General features: G+C 43.5%; 1 protein-coding gene across 1 annotated transcript in view; it reads right to left on the reverse strand.

The window, feature by feature from the left end:
- The window catches only part of LOC118390097 (microtubule-associated protein 6 homolog), a 33,193-nt gene extending 11,529 nt beyond the window's left edge, over window positions 1-21,664 (reverse strand). Inside the window, exons 1-2 of the mRNA XM_035780318.1 lie at window positions 21,537-21,664; window positions 20,575-21,389 (exon numbers count right to left, since the gene is read on the reverse strand). Of these exons, the coding sequence (XP_035636211.1) occupies window positions 20,575-21,308 (734 nt within the window). The 5' untranslated portion in view covers window positions 21,309-21,389; window positions 21,537-21,664. The remainder of the gene's footprint in view (window positions 1-20,574; window positions 21,390-21,536) is intronic.
- Between the last annotated feature and the right edge of the window lie 330 nt (window positions 21,665-21,994).

The raw sequence follows: 21,994 nt of genomic DNA on the forward strand, positions 1-21,994 counted from the left end.
ACAGCTCAACCCATGGAAACCAAGGCAGCTACTGTAGCATGGCCATGGACTGATGACGAGAAGGCTTAAGTAACTGCCATCCATGAAGTAATACACTGTCCTATGTGTGGTACAAATGTGGCCTTCATTTTAATAAAATAGAAGAGTTGGTAACACTTTATTTGGATAGTCCTAAGTGGATGGTTCAGTAGATGTTCAATAACTGCCAACAACATTTCAACTAACTATCCACTAAGCCTAACCCTAAACTTAACCCTAACATAACCCTAATCCTAACCCTTATGCTCACCCTAACCCATATTCTACACATAACCCTAAACTTAACCTTAGCAAGCAGTTTCTTATCAACATATCATTTGTTGATAGTATGACCATCTGTAGATCATCTACAGGTAACTGCCAAAATAATGGAAACACTTGAGTAAACGAGGGATACAAAGTATATTGAAAGCAGGTGGTTCCACACAGGGTGTGAGTCCTGAGTTAATTAAGCAATTAACATCCAATCATTAGGGTCATGTGCTGTATAAAAATGCTGGACAGGCCATTATTTTGGCTAATATGGCTATGACTCCATAGGATGACAATTCCCCCATCCACAGGGCATGAGTGGTCACGGAGTGGTTTGATGAGTATGAAAACGGTGCAAACCAAATGCCATTGCTGTCTCATTCACCAGATCAACTCAATTGAACACTTATGGGAGATTCTGGAGCGGAGCCTGAGACAGCGTTTTCCACCACCATTAAACACAACATCAAATGATGGAATTTCACAACACTTGTAGAATCTATGACAAGGTGCATTGATGCTGATCTGGCTCGTGGTGGCCCAGCACCCCATTAAGACACTTTATGTTGGTGTTTCCTTTACGTAGGCAGTTACCTGTATATGGGACTATCCAAATAAAGTGTAACCCAATAGTTTCAGAATTCCCCAGATCTGTGCCTCGACACAATCCTGTCTCTGAGCTCTACGGACAATTCCTTCGACCTCATGGCTTTTTTTTGCTCCGACATGCACTGTCAACTGTTGGACCGGTATAGACAGGTGTATGCCTTTTGTTACGGATACAGTTATCCTGTGTCTGTGTGTGTGTTTCTTTTCTCTCCTTCTCCCCTCACAGGTGAAAACCATCACTCCCCAATCAGTCAACATTCAATCATCAATCAGAAGACACACCTCCTCCTATTTCCTGACCTATCACAGTTCCTTCCCCATGGTTTAAAAACCCCATCATTTGTTTGTTCTAGAGCTCAGCTCAATCTCTCTGTAATGCCATGTCTGTAGGTCTCTGTGTTTCACTCTCGCTGTGTGTCTTAACCTCTCTTTTGTTTAAAGCACTTCATAGCACTTTGTCATCACCTGTGAGTATTGTTTTTGGTTATGGTGTTTGTTTGTTTGCTGGTGGGAAAAGGGGGAAACCAAGACAAGTCGCCCATGGGCATACACTACCCGTAGGTGAACTTTGTTAAATACACTAGTTAGAACTGGGCGGACCACCCACTGTATTTTTGGTTGGTTAGTTAGCTGTTGTTAAAGTAGGCTAGTCTAGTTTAGGGGTGTGTTTTTGTATACTTATTGTTTCTTTCCTTGGGTCCAGCTCAGCCCCTTTTCCTGCTTCCCCCCCCCATTACCGTGTGTTTATAAATAAACCTAGAGTTTGACGGTAGATTTCTGTTGTCGTGGTTATTTTGTTCACACTTTGTCACAATAATAATTTGCATGAGTTATGTTACGGTCTCATTACCATCCCCCCCTAGACCGTTGGGCCAAAAGGGATTCGTAACACCTTTCCATATCATGTCCAATAAATTTAATTTAACGCTGGTGGACTCCAACCAAATTGTAGAAACATCTCAATGATAATCAATGGAAACAGGATGCACCTGAGTGTCATGGGCCTCCCGAGTGGCGCAGTGGTCTAAGGCTGTGCCACTAGAGATAAGAGATTCTGGTTTCGAGTACAGGCACTGTCACAGCCTTCTGTGACCGGGAGGCCCATAGGGTGGGGCACAATTGGCCCAGCGTCGTCCGGGATAGGGAGGATTTGGCCGGCAGGGATATCCTTGTCTCATCGTTGTGACGACCCTCTCACTCTGTCTGCCGTATTCTCTCTGTTCTTGTTTCCTTATTAGGATGCCGGTGGGCGGAGTTGGGAGGGTCGTCAGCTACATGGGAAACACCTGGGACAGGTGTCTCCCAGGATAAATAGACCTCTTCCACATTCATGGAGGAGACTCTCTCCATGCAGACACCTTTTGTAGATTGTGTTGTGGTTCTTGGTGGCCGTTTGTTTGCTTTGGCACCTTTCCTCACCCTGCATTATCACATGCATGCAAAACACTCACTTACACTACTGATGACTGATTACACACACCATTGTATATTATACTTAGTTGCTTTAGTTAATAAATACATATTTTGCTACTCCTTATCTCCACGTTGTCTCCCTTTGTTACGGGCTTTGAGCCGGTTCGTGACATCGTGCACTAGTGACTCCTGTGGCGGGTTGGGCACAGTGCACACTGACACGGTCGCCAGGTGTATGGTGTTTCCTCTGACACATTGGTGCGGCTGGCTTCCGGGTTGGATGGGCATTGTGTCAAGAAGCAGTGCGGCTTGGTTGTGTTTCGGAGGACGCATGGCTCTTAACCTTCGCCTCTCCCGAGTCCGTACGGGAGTTGCAGCGACGAGACAAGACTATAACTACTACCAGTTGGATGTGAAGAAATTAGGGGTAAAAAATGTAAAGGAATTTGAGTCTTATAGCAAACGGTTTGAATATTTATATAAATCAGGTATTTCTGTCTTATTTTTTTATACATTTGCAAAATTTCAAAAAACCTGTTTATACTTTGTCATTATGGGGTATTGTGTCTAAATCAATGAGAAAAAAATAAATAATTTATTCAATTTTAGTTAAAAGTCAAGGGGTCTGAATACTTTCTGAATGCACTGTATGTAAGAATGCTGTTTGACTACAGCTCAGTGTTCAACACCATAGTGCCCTTCAAGCTCATCACTAAGCTCAGGACCCTGGGACTGAACACCTCTCTCTGCAACTACGATCCTGGACATTCTGACTGGCCACCCCCAGGTGGTGAGAGTAGGCAACAACACATCCACCACACTGACCCTCAACACGGAGGCCTCTCAGGGATGTGTGCTTAGTCCCCTCCTGTACTCCCTGTTCACCCACGACTGCGCGCACAACTCCAACACCATCATTATGTTTGCTGATGACACGACAGTGGTAGGCCGGATTACCGACGACGATGAGACAGGCTTTAGGGAGGAGGTCAGTGACCTGGCAGTGTGGTGCCAGGATAACCTATCCCTCAACGTCAGTATGACAAAAGAGCTGATCGTGGATTCCAGGAAACAGAGGGCCGAGCACGTCGCCATCCACATCGACGGGGTTGAGAGCTTCAAGTTCCTTGGTGACCACATCACTAAGGAATTAACATGGTCCACACACACCAACAAAGTCGTGAAGAAGGCACGACAATACCTCTTCCCCATCAGGAGGCTGAAAAGATTTGGCATGGGCCCTTAGATTCTCAAAAAGTTCTACAGCTGCACCATTGATAGCATCTTGACTGGCTGCATCACGGCTTGGTATGGAAACTGCTTGGCATCCGACTGCAAGGCGCTACAGTGAGTGGTGCGGACAGCCCAGTACCTCACTGGGGCTGAGCTCACTGCCATCCAGGACCTTTTCGGTTCTGACTATGCACACTCGGACTCCACACACACACACACTCTACATATACGCTCACATACACAACACACACACATACACATAGACACACTTTTTCACGTATGCTGCTGCTACTCCGTCAATGATCTATACTGATTGTCTACTCACTTTTACCCCTACCTATATGTACATATTACCTCAATTACCTCGTACCCCTGCGTATTGACTCGGTAACGGTACTCCTTGTATAGCCTCGTTATTGATATCTATTGTGTGACTACTTTATTTTTGCAAATGTTTTTATTTATTCGTAAGTAAGCATTTCACGGTAGTCTACACCTGTTGTATTTGGCACGTGACAAATAACATTTGATTTGATTTAAATTGACCCACAACATTTGATTTTCTCATGAAGTAAACTGTCCATGATCTCTATGATGTGACATGGTGAGTAGAGTGGTGGTTAAAATAAGTACAAAGCAGATTACACAAAGACAGATTATACAATGTTCTGGGCCAAAGGCACAGAGTGCTACCCGCAACAGGGCACTAGTGACGGAGGGTAGTGGTAGGACTGGCAGAGAGAGAGAGAGAGAGAGAGAGAGAGTCAAACACAAGTCTATACTGTACATAACTAGCTGGACAACGTCATGCTCATATGACTGGTAACAATCAAGCTAGTGTCTTTCAGGTCAGTGTGTGCTTGGTACCTACTCTCCTTCCAGCTGATCAGTGTACATTTCTTTCAAAACAGGTCTTTGACAGGATTAGGTACGTATGACAAGATTAGGTACATTTCTTAAAAATTCCTGCACACCTGTTACACACACTTCTAACTCTACAACTGAACATGTCTAATTTCCCTTTACTCCCTCTATTATGTGGTACTACAAACAAAATCTTCCCCCAAAAACAAGCTGTTATTTGATGAGGTAAAGCTAACATATGTATTTCTTACTGTGTGGCCATGTAGAAAAACAAGTGTTGCCAAGCTAACAAACTGGCTAATGGTTCTTCCTGCTTCTTGGAGCTGACCCTGCTGACCCTGCGGGAGAGATGGGATGTCTTGTGAATAGCTCTGTCACTATGACGATGTGACACTGGCACTGACAAGGGGGTGTATATGTGTATGTGTCTTTTGTAACATGGCACGGCCAGGCAACGGTCCGGCAGAGAGGGAACATTCTGGCACTCCTCTCTTAGAGACTATGAAAGGGCAGAGAACAGGAACAAAGGGCCATGGACACGACACTTCTAACGTTATGGCCAGTCTAACTCTAAACACATGTATTCCCAAGTCAAATCGTGCACTCTCCTTAAACATGTCATGTCAGTTAGGCTACATCCATTCATGAGAGAAAATGAAAGAAATCCAATTGATTGCAGCATTTACATTGGACTGTGTTTCATACAGTGTTTTATATTAAAAATCATTATCATCAGTTTGACTGGACAGTCGGTCTATTTGACTGTAAGTTTACCTTCCTGTATCAAATCAAATTCTATTGGTTGCTTACCCATATTTTGCAGATGTTATCGCAGGTGCAACAAATTGCTTATGTTCCCAGCTCCAACAGTGTAGTAATACCTAACAATACACACAAATCCCCAAAATAAAAAGATAAAAACATCCCACTTTGACAGCAAAAGAGCTCAGCACAGAATTTCTAATCTGAAGCCCATCCAACTGTCCCAGAGTTTCAAATAAGAAGCACGATTTACTACCGGGCAGAATCAATGTTAATTCGATAGCATACACAATACATAACAGAGGACGTTCTCTCACATTTGATTCAAAGTAAGGTGAATCAATCAACCCCAGTGTACAGTAAATCAGTCCTCATGCTTCCCGTCCGAAACAGTTCTGAACAGTTCATGCACAGGACTATATTATGATTACATTTTGTGATGTTTTTGTTCATTTTGGCCTTCGGCAAGGTTTTTTTCAGCTGCTCATGCACACAAAATGGTTTCTTGAGGCAAGCTGAAGTTCGGTAGATGAAGTCTACACCCTTTTGTCCGTGATTGGTCAAAGGTAGGGATTCTTTAATTAAGTGTTTGTTGTCATTCAATGAGAGACAAATCATTTGCATGCAAATCTTTTCACTTGAGAAATACTGCACCAAACATCTTAGTTAGATGCAAAATTGCAAAAATGTTACCTCAATAAATCTGTCATTCATTTTCTCTTAGATGAATTCTGACTATTTTGAGGAAGTGTACAGTATACTGGCTATGGCGTCTCTAGATGGACAAACAGCACTATTGCTGCTTTTTAAGAGCGTATTGGGAGCACACTAGTTCGGTTCACATAGTAGAGTTTGGCTAGGCGCCAGCAACACCGAAGCATGCGGAAGGCTTAACAGTACCTTGATTATCTTTCTGTGTCAGTCAGCCATGACATGTAGCCAACGCCTGATGGTTCCTGATCAATACTCTCTCCTCCCTCAGGGATGAGCTTGCCTCTGGCTGTTATGGGAGCTGTCGCTGAATCTGTAACCTTTCAAGACAGCCCATGCAGTCAGATGGCTATTGGCTACAGTGTGACATAGTGCAACTCAGTGAAATCCCCACAGAGGGTATTGTACCTTCTGATGCATGGCTAAACCTCGGATATATCCACACCTTTAATCAAGTTTGATGCGTCAAGTATTTCAAACAATATATGTCATTTAGAAGAAACTTTTATCAAGCGACTAAGAGTCACGCGTGCATACATTTTACGTATGGGTAGCTTCGTGAATCAGAACACACAATCCTGGCTTTGCAAGCGCCATGCTCATCATGGTACACACAAGAATTTGACACAAAATAAATCACTATTGAGTTAACATTTTGTGTGACATGAGAAAGAGCGGCATAGTCACGAAACAAATGTTTTGGCTTTATATAGTACATTATGTTGTGCATAGACACACTAACTGAATACTGAAGGACAATTAAGCACCATAATCCAAAAATTAATGTTTAACACTTCAATTCAACAATCCTCTCTTCAGACTATGCTGTAATGCCACACTGCTGATCCTAACCGGCCTGCATCTGAAGGGAGTTACTGGAAGCTAAGCTTTGTATGAGAAGGAGAGACTGAGCAGCATGTCCTGCCCTCCCGCTCTCTCTCTCCATCCATCCCTCTCTTTATCTCTCCTCAGTCAGAGCCCGTGTGGTTAGATTCAGTGATTCAACACGCACTGCCTGCCTGTCGATAGAAACACCAGGCTTTACAGGCCTTCTAAGAGGATCACTTTTAAATCCACCAAAATCTGTTGGCCTCTTTACAATATTTCAGCCACTACTGCTGCTCTGCTCGTATGGATGGCACACCAACAGTCCAGTGCAACATTCATTCATTCATTCATTCACTGCAGGCAGGGCAGGGGTGAATTTAGGATAAAACTAGGCACTCTCATCTGCAATGATTTGTGAACACCCTGTGCAGAGCAGAGGTCCCTATGGCCAGTGAATGACTAGACAGCTGTCTATCTAACCATGATGAGAGAGTAATGTGGGTATAAAATGAGTCAATGGCATGAAATAAAATTCAATTCCATTATAAATAAATGACTGAAATACATTAATCAATGTTGGATTTAGCAGCAAAGACCAGATTCCACACTCTGCTGGCATGAAAATGTGCTGTGATGCAACCTGAGACGATCTGAAAAAACAAATAATGTAAAGTAAACAAAACTCAACTACCTCTCTTTCTTAAAGCAGTGCAACATGCTACTTATTCATCATCCACATGGTATGAGGTTATTACACATAATGCAATAGAGGAAGAACAAATAATTGCCTCAAACTGAAACTGTTTTCTAATTAGATTTCAACAATGGAAAATAAGCCTATTTAATGGGATGACAAGAAGAGCTGTCTGTGCTGTGGCTCATTGTGTTCATCACCTTGGTCTGATTTCACCATCAGGAAACGGCTGGTGGTCGGTGGGGATAATGTGGAGTAAACAATGCCTAATAACAGCAGGTGAGGCCTGACCCTAGGGGTATTCTCATGTAAAAGTGACATTCAAAGCGTAAACATGGCACAAAGTAGGGAGGCAGCTGAGCTGAGGGATCTTAACCCCTGCTCTGCCTGAAGTGGCAGCAGGTTCCCAAGTCAGAGAATAGAGCTCAGGGATAAAGCTCTGCTACCCGACATGACCCCGACGATACATCAATAACTAGGATACGGTTAGGACTCGGGTATCACTAAATTGATATCCCTCTAGTGGTGTGGGGGCTGTGCTTTGGCAAAGTGGGTGGGGTTATATCCTTCCTGTTTGGCCCTGTCCGGGGGTCTCATCGGATGGGGCCACAGTGTCTCCTGACCCCTCCTGTCTCAGCCTCCAGTATTTATGCTGCAGTAGTTTATGTGTCGGGGGCAAGGGTCAGTTTGTTATATCTGGAGTACTTCTCCTGTCTTATCCGGGGTCCTGTGTGAATTTAAGTATGCTCTCTCTAATTCTCTCTTTCTTTCTCTCTCTTGGAGGACCTGAAACCTAGGACAATGCTTCAGGACTACCTGGCATGATGACTCCTTGCTGTCCCCAGTCCACCTGGCCGTGCTGCTGCTCCAGTTTCAACTGTTCTGCCTGCGGCTATGGAATCCTGACCTGTTCACCGGACGTGCTACCTGTCCCAGACCTGCTGTTTTCAACTCTCTAGAGACAGCAGGAGTGGTAGAGATACCACGGCTATGAAAAGCCAACTGACATTTACTCCTGAGGTGCTGACTTGCTGCACCCTCGACAACTACTGTGATTATTATTATTTGACCATGCTGGTCATTTATGAACATTTGAACATCTTGGCCATGTTCTGTTATAATCTCCACCCAGCACAGCCAGAAGAGGACTGGCCACCCTTCATAGCCTGGTTCCTCCATAGGTTTCTTCCTAGGTTTTGGCCTTTCTCGGGAGTTTTTCCTAGCCACCGTGCTTCTACCCCTGCATTGCTTGCTGTTTGGGGTTTTAGGCTGGGTTTCTGTACAGCACTTTGAGATATCAGCTGATGTACGAAGGGCTATATAAATACATTTGATCTGATTTGATCACTAACATTTTGAAGCAGAGCCATTTGCTTGTGCTCTGCTGCACAGTACTGTCATATCTGACTAAGATCATAACATGGTTTCGGAAGTGTTTCAACCTTGTCAGCAGTCTAAGGCACTGCATCGCAGTGCTTGAGGCGGCACGACAGACACAGGATCCATCTCGGGCTGTGTCGCAGCCAGCTGTGTTTCCTCTGACACATTGGTGCGGCTGGCTTCCGGGTTAAGTGAGCAGTGTGTCAAGAAGCCGTGCGGCTTGGCAAGGTCATGTTTCGGAGGATGCATGGCTCTCGACCTTCGCCTCTTCTGAGTCCGTACAGGAGTTTCAGCGATGGGACAAGACTAACTACCAATTGGATATCACGAAAAAAGGGTACAAAATGTACAACTCTCATGTCTAGTCATTGAGCAGAGCAGCCCGAGCCAAGCAGAGCTGTTGTTATGGATACTCAAAGTGCAAAGAGTGCATGCAGAGCGAGCTGTCTGTGTTCAGGGAGCGAGTGACAGACAGATAGGAGCAGCTAATGGATTTACTAATAGAGGAAGTTATTTTCTGATTTCGGGCACGGCCAGGCTTTACATTTGGCAGAAGCAATCGGGTGGGTAGGGTAGGGCCTGAAATGTCGCAGAAATGTGTAGGGCTTGGGCTTAAAATTCATGCCGTGCCGGGCTCCACCTCACACAGCTAAGACAAGTCATTGAAGTCTACACAATGGTGGTAGAAGATAGGCTTTGATGGAGACAAAGAGATGTCCTTGATCACATCTGTCACAGTTCGCACCATCCACAGTTCAACATGTCATGCACACACGTTATTATGAAATCAAAAGAAAAAGGTGAGAAATCAGGAATGACTGAAACCTGACATAAAACCAAGGCATTCATCATAAATGCTACTTCATGTTTTCCTATTCGATTGATAAAGAAGCTGTGAATCACGCCGGAAGGGATGACTGCCGTTTTAAGGGCACCTAACCAACTGTATTTGTTTGTTTTTTCGCATTCTTTGTAACTCTTTTTGTACATAATGTTGCTGCTACCGTCTCTTATGACCGAAAAGAGCTTCTGGACATCCGAACAGCAATTACTCACCTCAAAAACTGGACAAAGATTTTTTATTTATTGAGTCCGACGCGAAGCATATACTGCCTTGTCGAGACAAGGCCCAAATCCTTGTCAACAGCGTGAAGAAAAGACTGAGAAAAAGGGGGAGGAGGGCGGGGTGCCTTGTAAGAATTTGTGTCTCATGTCTAATATTAAAGAAGTCTTGAGGTATTACTTGCCTGAGGTAGAATACCTCATAATAAGCTGTAGACCACACTATCTACCAAGAGAGTTCCCATCTACATTATTCAAAGCTGTCTATTTACCACCGCAAACCGATGCTGGCAATAAGACTGCACTCAACGAGCTGTATAAGGCCATAAGCAAACACGAAAATGTGCATCAAGAAGCGGCGATCCTAATGGCCGGGGACTTCAAATCTGTTTTACCTCATTTCTACCAGCATGTCACGTGCAACCAGAGGAAAAACACTCTAGACCACCTTTACTCCACACACAGAGACGCATACAAAGCTCTCCCTCGCCCTCCATTTGGTAAATCTGACCATAATTCTATCCTCCAGTTTCCTGCAGGAAGTACCAGTGACTCGCTTCATACGGAAATGGTCAGATGACGTGGATGCTTCAGGATTATTTTGCTAGCACAGACTGGAATATGTTCCCGGGATTCATCCAAAGGCATTAAGGAGTGTATCACCTCAGTCACAGGCTTCAATAAAGAAATGCATCAATGACGTCATCCCCACAGTGACCGTACATACATATCCCAACCAGAAGCGATGGATTCCAGGCAACATCCGCACCAAGCTAATGGCTAGAGCTACCGCTTTCAAGAAATCACGATATGCCCTCAGACTAAACATCAAACAGGCAAAGAATCAATACAGGACTAAGATTGAATCCTACTACACCGGCTCTGACGCTCATCGGATGTGGCAGGGCTTGAAAACTATTAAGGACTACAAAGGGAAACCCAGCAGCGAGCTAAATGCCTCAAGCCTACCAGCTAAATGACGCAAGCCTACCAGACAAGCTAAATGCCTTTTATGCTCGCTTTGAGGCAAGTAACACTGAAGCATGCATGAGCGACAAGCTGTTCCGGACGACTGTTTGATCACACCCTCCGTAGCCAATGTGAGCAAGTCTTTTAAACAGGTCAACATTCACAAAGCCGCGGGGCTTTGGATGTGTACTCAACCAGGATGTGTACTCAAAGCATGCACGGACCAACTGGCAAGTTTCTTCACCAACATTTTCAGTGTCTCCCTGACTGAGTCTATAATACCAACATGTTTATAACATACCACCATAGTCCCTGTGCCCAAGAAAGCAAAGGTAATCTGCCTAAATGATTACCACCCCATAGCACTCACGCTGGTAACTATGAAGTGCTTTGAAATTCTGCTTATGGCTGACATCAACACCATCATGCCAGAAACACTAGACCCACTCCAATTCGCATTCCACACAATCTTAATTGCACTCCACACTGCCCTTTCCCACCTGGACAAAAGGAACACCTGTGTGAGAATGCTGTTCATTGACTACAGGACAGCGGTCAACACCATATCACCCACAAAGCTCATCATTAAGCTAAGGACCTAAACTAAACACCTCCCTCTGCAACTGGATCCTGGACTTCCTGACGGGCCAATCCCAGGTGGTAAGGATAGGTAACAACACATCTGCCACGCTAATCCTCAGGGGTGTGTATTTAGTCCCCTCATGTACTCCCTGTTCACCCACAACTGCGTGGCCAAGCACGACTCTAACACCATCATTAAGAATTGCTGACGACAGTGGTAGACGTGATCACTGACAATGACGAGACATCCTATAAGGAGGTCAGAGATCTGGCATTGTGGTACCAGGACAACAACCTCTCCCTTAATGTGAAAAAGACAAAGGAGCTGAACATGGACCACAGGAAAAGGAGGGCTTAACAGGACCATGTTAACATCGACGGGGCTGAAGTCGAGAGCGGGTCGAGAGTTTCAAGTGTCCACAAGAACACCAAGGAATTATTAGATTATTTTGTAAATATTTTCTTAAACCTATTTATTGAACATCATTGTTGTTAAAGGGCTTGTACGTAAGCATTTCATACAATCTTAATTGCACTCCACACTGCCCTTTCCCACCTGGACAATATAAAAATGTGTTCTGAGATAGGATGAACGTCCCTGTTAAAATAAATCTACACCTTTTGTATTTGGCACATGCGACAAATAACATTTGATTTGATTTTTTCATCTTTGGGGTGCATTGTTGGGACATGCAGGCTGCACAGAATCATTTCACATTGTCTAGATTTTAAAAGGACTGCTACAGTCTAAGCATAGCTCTTGGTTCAGCTTCAGTACTTTTGTTTTTGTACAGTGAGGGCAGTTCTATGTACTTTATGGTGTCTTAAAAAATATCCTCTGACAGTCACTGGCTGAACACAAATAGTGATGTGGTCCAGCTATCCAGTCAGGTTCCATCTGTAATTTGTAATCAAGAAGCTTCATATCGTATTTCTAGGAGAGCATGGATAAAAATACTGTTTTTCTGAATAGGCTTCATTTACATATTGTACATAGGTCCAAGAGGATAATTGCATTAACTGAAGCAAATAGTTGTTACTTGGCTGAATTCGGAGAACCAACAACACTGCAAATCTCATTCACATCCTTCATTCTAATGAATAACACTTCCCTCTCCAACCATGCAGGCATTCAGAGACAAGGTTTTGTCATGACTGTCCTGACCAGGTCAGGTTACAGGAGACCACAACCCTACAGATTATCTCTCAACCCCAACAGAGGAGGAGAGATCTAGGGGTCTCAAGATGTGGGGGGGTTTATGACCCCTCACGCCCCTGGTAAATCTCAGACCACAGACAAGACACAGACAATAGATGGAATATGAAAATGTATGTCATTTTTGTTTTGTTATTAAAGGTTAATAGATGACGTTATTACAAAAACATTGTAACATGAAGAGTTTTCCTAGTAGATGTTTGATGATTATACATTGTACGTTGTATGGAAAATATCAAAATCAAAGACAATGTTTTGGGGAAGATGAAATGTTAAGTTAGTTGTCTAAAATCGGATTTGAATAAAATCTAGACCTTGCCTCATTAACTTGGTACGCCCAGAGAATTGCCCTAAAGGCGGTTATGCCCACTTCTGACCCAAGGGTATAAAACCTGCGAGTATAGAATTTACAGGAAGACTACGTGACCCAAGCTGCAGCAAGGTCTAAAAAGTCAACGAACCCAGAACGCAACGCAAGTTTGAAGACAAAGAAATCGTTTTCTACCCAAGCTACAGATGAGCTGTGTCTAAGCGGGTGAATTCAAGTCGAACCACCTAGCCTCCATCTCCCATCGAATCGTGGTATCTAAAGGGTTTCATTCCTATGCTGTGAGATCTGAGCTACAGAGCTGTCTGTCCTTAGAAGACCCCTTCCAGAGCAAAGGGTGAGGGAACAGACTCCTAAGCCAAAAGGACACTGACATCGGGAGGACGGTCAGAGAGATGCGCCGGAGTAGTGCGTCATGGAGCAGGCTGGATGGTCCATGCAGAGAATCCTCTGAGATCATCCCCACGTAATTACATCATTATATTCTGACCGGCAGTTTGGGGCAAGGCTTGGGTTAGAATAGCATAGCTGACAAATTCACCCAAATGTATATTTCTCTCGTGTACTTTCTTTTTTATCTCTCTCTTTGAAATCCCCATTGTGGGTAACACGCGCCATAGTGTGTTGGCCCATTATACTAAGTTCTAATCAATAGCCTATAATGTGTGTTGTCTATGTGTATCTTTTATCTGTCACGCCTTGGTCTTAGTATTTTGTGTTTTCGGTCCGACTCTCTTTCTACAATTGAAGAACGCTGTTACATTATCGTAATTTCAGCTTTTTAGTAAATAAATATTCAACTAAGATTGGTGTGGTACGAACTCATTGGTGACACCCGGGTCCGTGCAGATTCACGGGCTATACGACGTTCAGAACGAGATTGGTAGAGGCAACTGGTTAATTAGCGGCTGTTGTAAAATCGATATTCTGATATTCTTTGAGTTAATTTGGGAAATAGAAACTCAATAAAAACTAGTTTTCCCATGGTGCCCCAGGTTAATGAGTTAATAATTGCTTGATTCAGTTAATCACGCAATTAGAAACTTTAATCATTCGATGAACAACAGTCGTCACATTAACTAATACAACGTCACGACAGTTTCGTCATACACAAATTAGAGACAGACCAGAGGCTTTAGCATCACATGAAAGCAGGCTGAATGAAGCCGCTTTGAGCAGTTCACCTTCAGCACGTGTGTGTGTGTGTGTGTGTGTGTGTGTGTGTGTGTGTGTGTGTGTGTGTGTGTGTGTGTGTGTGTGTGTGTGTGTGTGTGTGTGTGTGTGTGTGTGTGTGTGTGTGTGTGTGTGCAAATATATGTGTGTGTTGGAGATGAACCCATAGCTGACCTGCTTCTTTCTATCTCAGGCATGCTTGTCACAGTGCAACCATTTCATGCCATGTAAGGAGGACTGAGTAGGTCTCTCTCTGCCCTGAGCTGGTCCCTAATGGCTGCAGAACAATACCAACACAGCACAGCAGCAGTGTGACCAGCTGCCAGACGTGTTGCTCTCTTCTCACACCACCTCCTCCTATCAGGTGATGTTCAGAGAGTCTATTCTCAGCCCTAAGGGTTACTCATGTCTGCTTTGTTAGTAACTCCAGTAAGGAAGTAATTCTAATATTATTCACAGCTGTCTGATGATTTTCTCTTCTTCTATTTACCAGACCAGAGGTACTGTGTTTTGCAGTAAGGCTTGGACATAACAACAATGGAGTAGGATCTGTTAGTCATGGGATGGTACTTTTTCTGAATTCAGCAGTGTAATGTTGCAGAGAGGACTGAAAACAGACAAGCAATAACGGTGGTACTGATGCAGCTGAAACAAGAAAGGCAAAACACCCTCAAGGTGTAATTCAAACACTCAAATTATCTGTGGCACTCACTCCGTAAAGAACTCTAATGGGATGTGGCAAATGACTAAACAAGCTACCCACCATCTTTGTTCACATGGCATAACTACTGAATAAACCCCCCAAAAACATTGCACTGCCTCTGCCCCAAGCCATGTAAACGGCATGTCTCTGGCAGGGGCCTCCTTGGTGCTCGGCTCACTGAGCCAGACAGAGATAAGGCAGGTCTCCATCATTACTCGTGCACAGGTCATAACACTGGGACAGAGTAACAGATTTATTTTAACAAGGACGTTCATCCTACCTCAGAACACATTTTTATATTGAAAATGATGTATAAGTGTAACATTATTTCTGTGCTCAGTGCTGTTATATCCATGGTACTTTATTGAGGCACATGATTCAACATTTTGAATAGAAAACAGTGGTTAGAATTCCTTGGTAAGAATATATTTGATGTCTGATGATACTGAATGATAGCCTACATCAAGAATATTTTACTTACTTCTCTCATCAATATACAACTACCTCCTCACAGGATTAAGAAATAAACGGCACCGGGGCTTTGTTTTTTTGTTTAAAAAAATCCAAGCATAAAGAAGCAATTCGGTGCATGGTAAATGTACATTATTTTATAATAAAGCCATAACATTTATTATGTGGTATAGACTACAGTTGAGCAGTGTCGTTTTTAGGATTTCCACACGTCATAAATCCACACTGCAGAGTGTGTCCACACTCTCCCTGTCCTCTGTCTAGCCTTGGTTGTATTGCTGTTGATGATATCTGGAAATGTGCATGTATACCCTAGCCTATCTACAGTTGCAAGCCCCAAATCTGACTTGTGCTCTGATATCTGTTTCTGTCATGCCCTGACCATAGAGAGCCCTCAGGTTCTCTATGGTGCTTTAGGTCAGGGTGTGACTCGGGGGTGTTCTAGTCTTTAATTTATGCCCGGAGCCTTCCTCTGCGCCGATGCCGATGTCCAGGCACGGTGTCCAGTCCCGCTCCATGGCAGGAGCCTTCCTCTGTGCCGATGCCCAGTCCAGGCACGGTGTCCAGTCCCGCTCCATGGCAGGAGCCTTCCTCTGCGCCGGTGCCCAGTCCTGGCACGGCGTCCAGTCCTGCTTCATAGCAGGAGCCAACCTCTGCTCCGGTGCCGAGTTCGGGCACGGCATTCAGCCCGGCTCCATGGCCGAAGTCTTCCTCTGCTCCGGTCGGTGCCCATTTGGTGAAAGGCTTGGCACAGGCAATGAGGCTCTCGTTCAGGCACATGAGAAATAAGTGCACTCAAGCTATCCGAAAGGCCAAAGTTAGTTACTTTAAGGAGCAGTTCCCTCTCTGTGGGTCTAACCCCAAAAAGTTCTGGAAAACGGTTAAAGACCTGGAGAATAAACCCTCCTCCTCACAGCTGCCTGTCCCTTAAAGTTGATGTGGTTGTTACTGACAAGAAGCACATGGCTGAGCTTTTTTTATTTTTTTACCCCCTTTTTCTCCCCAATTTCGTAGTGTCCAATTGTTGTAGTAGTTACTATCTTGTCTCATCGCTACAACTCCCGTACGGGCTCGGGAGAGATGAAGGTCGAAAGTCATGCGTCCTCCGATACACAACCCAACCTAGCCGCACTGCTTCTTAACACAGCGCACATCCAACCCGGAAGCCAGCCGTACCAATGTGTCGGAGGAAACACTGTGCACCTGGCAACCTTGGTTAGCATGCACTGCGCCCTGCCCGCCACAGGAGTCGCTGGTGTGCGATGAGACAAGGACATCCCTACCGACCAAGCCCTCCTTAACCCGGATGACGCTAGGCCAATTGTGCGTCGCCCAACGGACCTCCCAGTCGCGGCCGGTTACGACAGAGCCTGGGCGCGAACCCAGTACTGTATGCAGTACAGCGCCGTTAACCACTGCGCCACCCAGGAGGCCCCTTTGGCTGAGCTTTTTAATCACCACTTCATTAAGTCAGGATTCCTATTTGACTCAGCCATGCCTCATTGCCCGTCCAACATTTCCTCATCTCCCACCCCTTCTAATGCGACTATCCCCGATGCTCCTTCATTTTTCCCTGTCCCGTTACAAAGTTTCTCCCTGCAGGCAGTCACTGAGTCCGAGGTGCTAAAGGATCTCCTTAAACTTGACCCGAAAAAACATTGGGGTCAGATGGTTTAGACCCTTTCTTCTTTAAGGTTGCTGCCCCTATAATCGCCAAGCCTATCTCTGACATTTTTAACCTGTCTCTCCTCTCTGGGGAGATTCCCATTGATTGGAAGGCAGCCATGGTTCATCCTTCATTTAAAGGGGAAGATCAAGCGGATCCTAATTGTTATAGGACTATTTCTATTTTGCCCTGTTTAACAAAAGTGGTGGAAAAACTGTGGTCAATAATCAACTGACTGGCTTTCTTGATGTCTATAGTATTCTCTCTGGTATGGAATCCTCAATGATGCCACCATTGCCCTTAATTCTAAGCAATATTGTGCTGCTATTTTTATTGACTTGACCAAAGCTTTTGGTACTGTAGACCATTCTATTCTTGTGGGCCGGCTAAGGAGTATTGGTGTCTCTGAGGGGTCTTTGGCCTGGTTTGCTAACTACCTCTCTCAAAGAGTGCAGTGTATAAAATCAGAACATCGGCTGTCTCAGCCACTGCCTGTCACCAAGGGTGTACCCCAAGGCTCGATCCCAGGCCACACGCTATTCTCAATTTACATCAATAACATAGCTCAGGCAGTAGGATACAGAGAATAAGTTCATATTCATGTTTAAACAACACAATAGTAATGTTTTAACTTAGGAAGAAATCAATATTTGGAGGAACAACCCTGATTTTCAAGCACAGCTTTCATCTGTCTTGGCATGCCCTCCACCAGTCTCTCACATTGATGTTGGGTGACTTTATGCCACTCCTGGAGCAAAAATGTAAGCAGCTCGGCTTTGTTTGATGGCTTGTGACCATCCATCTTCCTCTTCATCACATTCCAAAGGTTTTCAATGGGGTTCAGGTCTGGAGATTGGGCTGGCCATGACAGGGTCTTGATCTGGTGGTCCTCCATCCACACCTTGATTGACCTGGCTGTGTGGCATGGAGCATTGTCCTACTGGAAAAACCAACCGAGTTGGGGAACATTGTCAGAGCAGAAGGAAGCAAGTTTTCTTCCAGGACAACCTTGTACGTGGCTTGATTCATGTGTCCTTCACAAAGACAAATCTGCCCAATTCCAGCCTTGCTGAAGCACCCCCAGATCATCACAGATCCTCCACCAAATTTCACAATGGGTGCGAGACACGGAGGCTTGTTGGCCTCTCCAATTTGGTGGAGGATCGCATGAAAGCTGTGATTGAAAATGAAGGTTATTTCACCAAATATTGATTTTTGAACTCTTCCTAAGTTGAAACATTAGTATTGTGTTGTTCAAAAATGTATATGAACTTATTTTCTTTGCATTATTCGAGGTCTGACAACACTGCATCTATTTTGTTATTTTGACCAGTTGTCACTTTCTGCAAATAAATGCTCTAAATTATAAATTATAATATTTTTATTTGGAATTTGGGAGACATGTTGTCAGTAGTTTATAGAATTAAACAAAAATGTTAATTTTACCCAAACACCTATAAATAGTAAAACCAGAGAAACTGATAATTTTGTAGTGGTCTTCTAATTTTTTTCAGAGCTGTATATACAGTACAAGTCAAAAGTTTGGACACTCCTACTCATTCCATGTTTTTTCTTAGTTTTTTCTATTTTCTACATTGTAGAATAATAGTGAAGACATCAAAACTATGAAATAACACATATGGAATCATGTAGTAACCAAAAAAGTGTTAAACAAATCAAGTCTTAAAGTAATGATGGACTGTCGATTATCTTTGCTTATTTGAGCTGTTATTGCCATAATATGGACTTGTTCTTTTACCAAATATGGATACCAACCATGTAACAACACAACTGATTGGCTCAAACGCATTAAGAAGGAAAGAAAATCCACAAATGAACTTTTAACAAGGCACACCTGTTAATTTAAATGGATTACACGTGACTACCTCATGAAGCTGGTTGAGAGAATGCCAGGAGTGTGCAAAGCTGTGATCAAGGCAAAGAGTGGCTACTTTGAAGAATCTCAAATATAAAATATATTTTGATATGTTACACACATTTTTACTTCTTACATGATTCCATATGTTATTTCACAGTTGTGATGTTTTCACTATTATTCTACAATGTAGAAAATAGTACAAATAAAGAAAAACCCTTGAATGAGTAGGTGTGTCCACACTTTTGACTGGTACTGATATATATATATATATTATAGGCTACAGTAGGCTACTACAATAAATAAACTTTCCAGTGACACACTGACTCACCAAATGATGATGATGAAGCCATGGGCTACTCACCGGTGATGGCTGATGTGCTCGTCGTTGATAATCTCAAGATTAGCTTTGTAAAACAGTGCTGCTGCTGTTCACTAAAAATTGGGAGTTGTTGAGAATGTATTTCTCTATTGGTTCTCTGTTTTCAGCAGTAGGCATTTGCTTTCCAAACTATATGTTTTTATTCACAATTGTATTTAGAAATTTGAAAAAGGCAAACTGACAGCCGCAACCAACTAAAGTAAAATAATTAAAGTCAGGACTGGCAGCCATCACTAGTGTACCCATTAACAGTTAAATTGACGGCAAGAGGTTCCAAAAACCATTCTATGGATTATGTCTATGGCCACAACACATTTGGTGCACATAGGAATACCGGTAACTGACAAAATTAAGACAACACTTAAGTAAATGAGGGATACAAATGATATATTTTGGTGTGGAGTAAATTTTCCTGGCATTGTTTAGGTCCACTTGTAGAATCTATGACAAGGCACATTGAAGCTGTTCTGGCAGCTTGGTGACCCAACACCCTTTAAGACACTTTATGTTAGTGTTTTCTTTATTTTGGTAGTTAGGCCTACTTGTATGTGCTTGTGATAAAACATACTCTTTGGCTAAATTATGTTCTCTGGTGTACTTTGAACATTGAGAGTGGGCCCTAGTGCCTCATCATCTTAAAGTTGATCTCACTAAGTGTGTACATGATACCAGTGGTGTAAAGTACTTGTAAAGTAAAAAATACTTTAAAGTACTACTTAAGTAGTTTTGGGGGGTATCTGTACTTCACTATTTACATTTTTGACAACTTTTACTTTTACTCCACTATATTCCTAAAGAAAATAATATACTTTTTACACCGTACATTTTCCCTGACACACAAAAGTACACGTTACATTTTGAATTAGCAGGACAGGAAAATGGTCCAATTCACACACCTATCAAGAGAGCATCCCTGGTCAACCATAATGTCTTGGTCATCCCTACTGCCTTGGTCATCCCTACTTCCCCTGATCTGGTGGACTCACTAAACACAAATGCTTTGTTTGTAAATTATGTCTTTGTAGTGTGCCCCGGGTTGGCAGTAAAAATAAATGTAATGCCATTGTGCCATCTGGTTTGCTTAAATTAAGGAATGTGAAATGATTTATACTTTTACTTTTGATACTAAGTATATTTTATCAATAACATTTACTTTTAATAATTAAGTATATTTAAAACCAAATACTTTTAGACTTTTACTCAAGTAGTATTTTACTGGGTGACTTTCACTTTTACTTGAGTCATTTTATATTAAGGTATCTTTACTTTTACTCAAGTATGACAATTGGGTACTTTTTCCTCCAGTGCATGATATAATGTATGGTTCCGTGTTTAATCTGTCAATAGAATTTACAACTTACTTGTATGAGCTGCCAATTGTAACTTCCTGTTTTAACTGCCTGTTTAGCGCATCTAACGCCGCCCTGCTTCTGGCCCCTGCCGCGTCTTCTCGCTCCACTTTGATGCTAACTTTCTTTTCACCATCCTTCTCTGCAGTTGGATTATTTTTACTCCCTTCCATAATTTCTTTCTCTTGCACTTTGTCAGCAATTTCGCTTTTCTCAACCCCACTGTCAATTTCCGCGTGTGCATGGTAGTGTTTGGACCTATCCTGGACACCGTCACCGCCGATGGAGATGGAGGGATTGGGTTTGGCAATCCAAGGATGGTCGTCCCTTTTCGGAATGGGCCATGGCTTGAAATCCTTCTGATATTGTGTCTTGTTGTTAAAAGGGGTCTCGGGAGTGTGATATTCATGCTTAGGTTTACAGCTTGGCTCAGGGCGCACTTTCCAGTGCTTAAAGTCTTGGCGCATTACAGAACCACATGCGCGCTCCTCAGACACAGCAGTTCCCGTTGCGGGGTGCTCACAAGCCGCTACCGCCTTGTCCTCGTGAGCGGGTAGAGTTTCTATGGCGACCGCGCTTGCCTGTGCCTGGTGATGCGGCTGTTTTTGTTGGTGCTGCAGTTGAAGATGCTGCATCTCCGAGACGTCGTATCTGGTGAAAACCAATGGCACCGAAATGTCCCCCTTGTCCAGCTGGTTCCAGAAGCGGGCCATACAACACGCCCTGGTGATGCAGGGCCACGCCATGATGTCGGCTTTTGCTCAGTTCCTGCGCGCGATACAATGGCACTCTCTGTCTCTCCTAGGCTCTTGATGGGCACCAGTGTTCTGTTAAAAGGAACAAAATGAGGAACAAAATGTCCGAGTTGTTGAATGGTGCAAGATACGATGTTTAGCGAAAATAGAGGAATTATACATCCATGATGCAAATATTACGAATACAGAGATTGGATGCTTAATTAGCGTTATTACAACCTCCCCTTTCGCTGATGTTTTCCCTTTGCCCTGCTCTCAGCTCTGCTCGTTCTGTCCTGTCATGCACATTGCTCTATGATAGTGCACTGCAAGGAAAATCGGTCCCGCCTGCGCGCTCAGCATCCTCCCATGAGACGATGATTAGAATTGGAGCAGAGAAATATCACCTGGCATCGTCATCATCCATCATGCAACGTCTGCAATGGGAGGAGAGACGTTTTGGTGCCTCAACCTATTCCATTATAGTTTTATGTCGCCATACTTCTTTCTATACGATCCCGTGTTTATGTATTGCTAGCATTTAATAAAACATGAGAGGTTGATGGTTTGCTTAATAGCATATCAAATAGGAAATCAACTGAACATTGGCCAATACTGCAACTGGATCTAGAAAGGTTTCGAGCAGAAATCAGAAATGCAGACATATTTCATGTGGTGTATGTGTCATTGTATGGAGG

Source organism: Oncorhynchus keta, chromosome 11, assembly GCF_023373465.1.
Source record: "Oncorhynchus keta strain PuntledgeMale-10-30-2019 chromosome 11, Oket_V2, whole genome shotgun sequence".
In the NCBI taxonomy this organism is placed as follows: domain Eukaryota; kingdom Metazoa; phylum Chordata; class Actinopteri; order Salmoniformes; family Salmonidae; genus Oncorhynchus; species Oncorhynchus keta.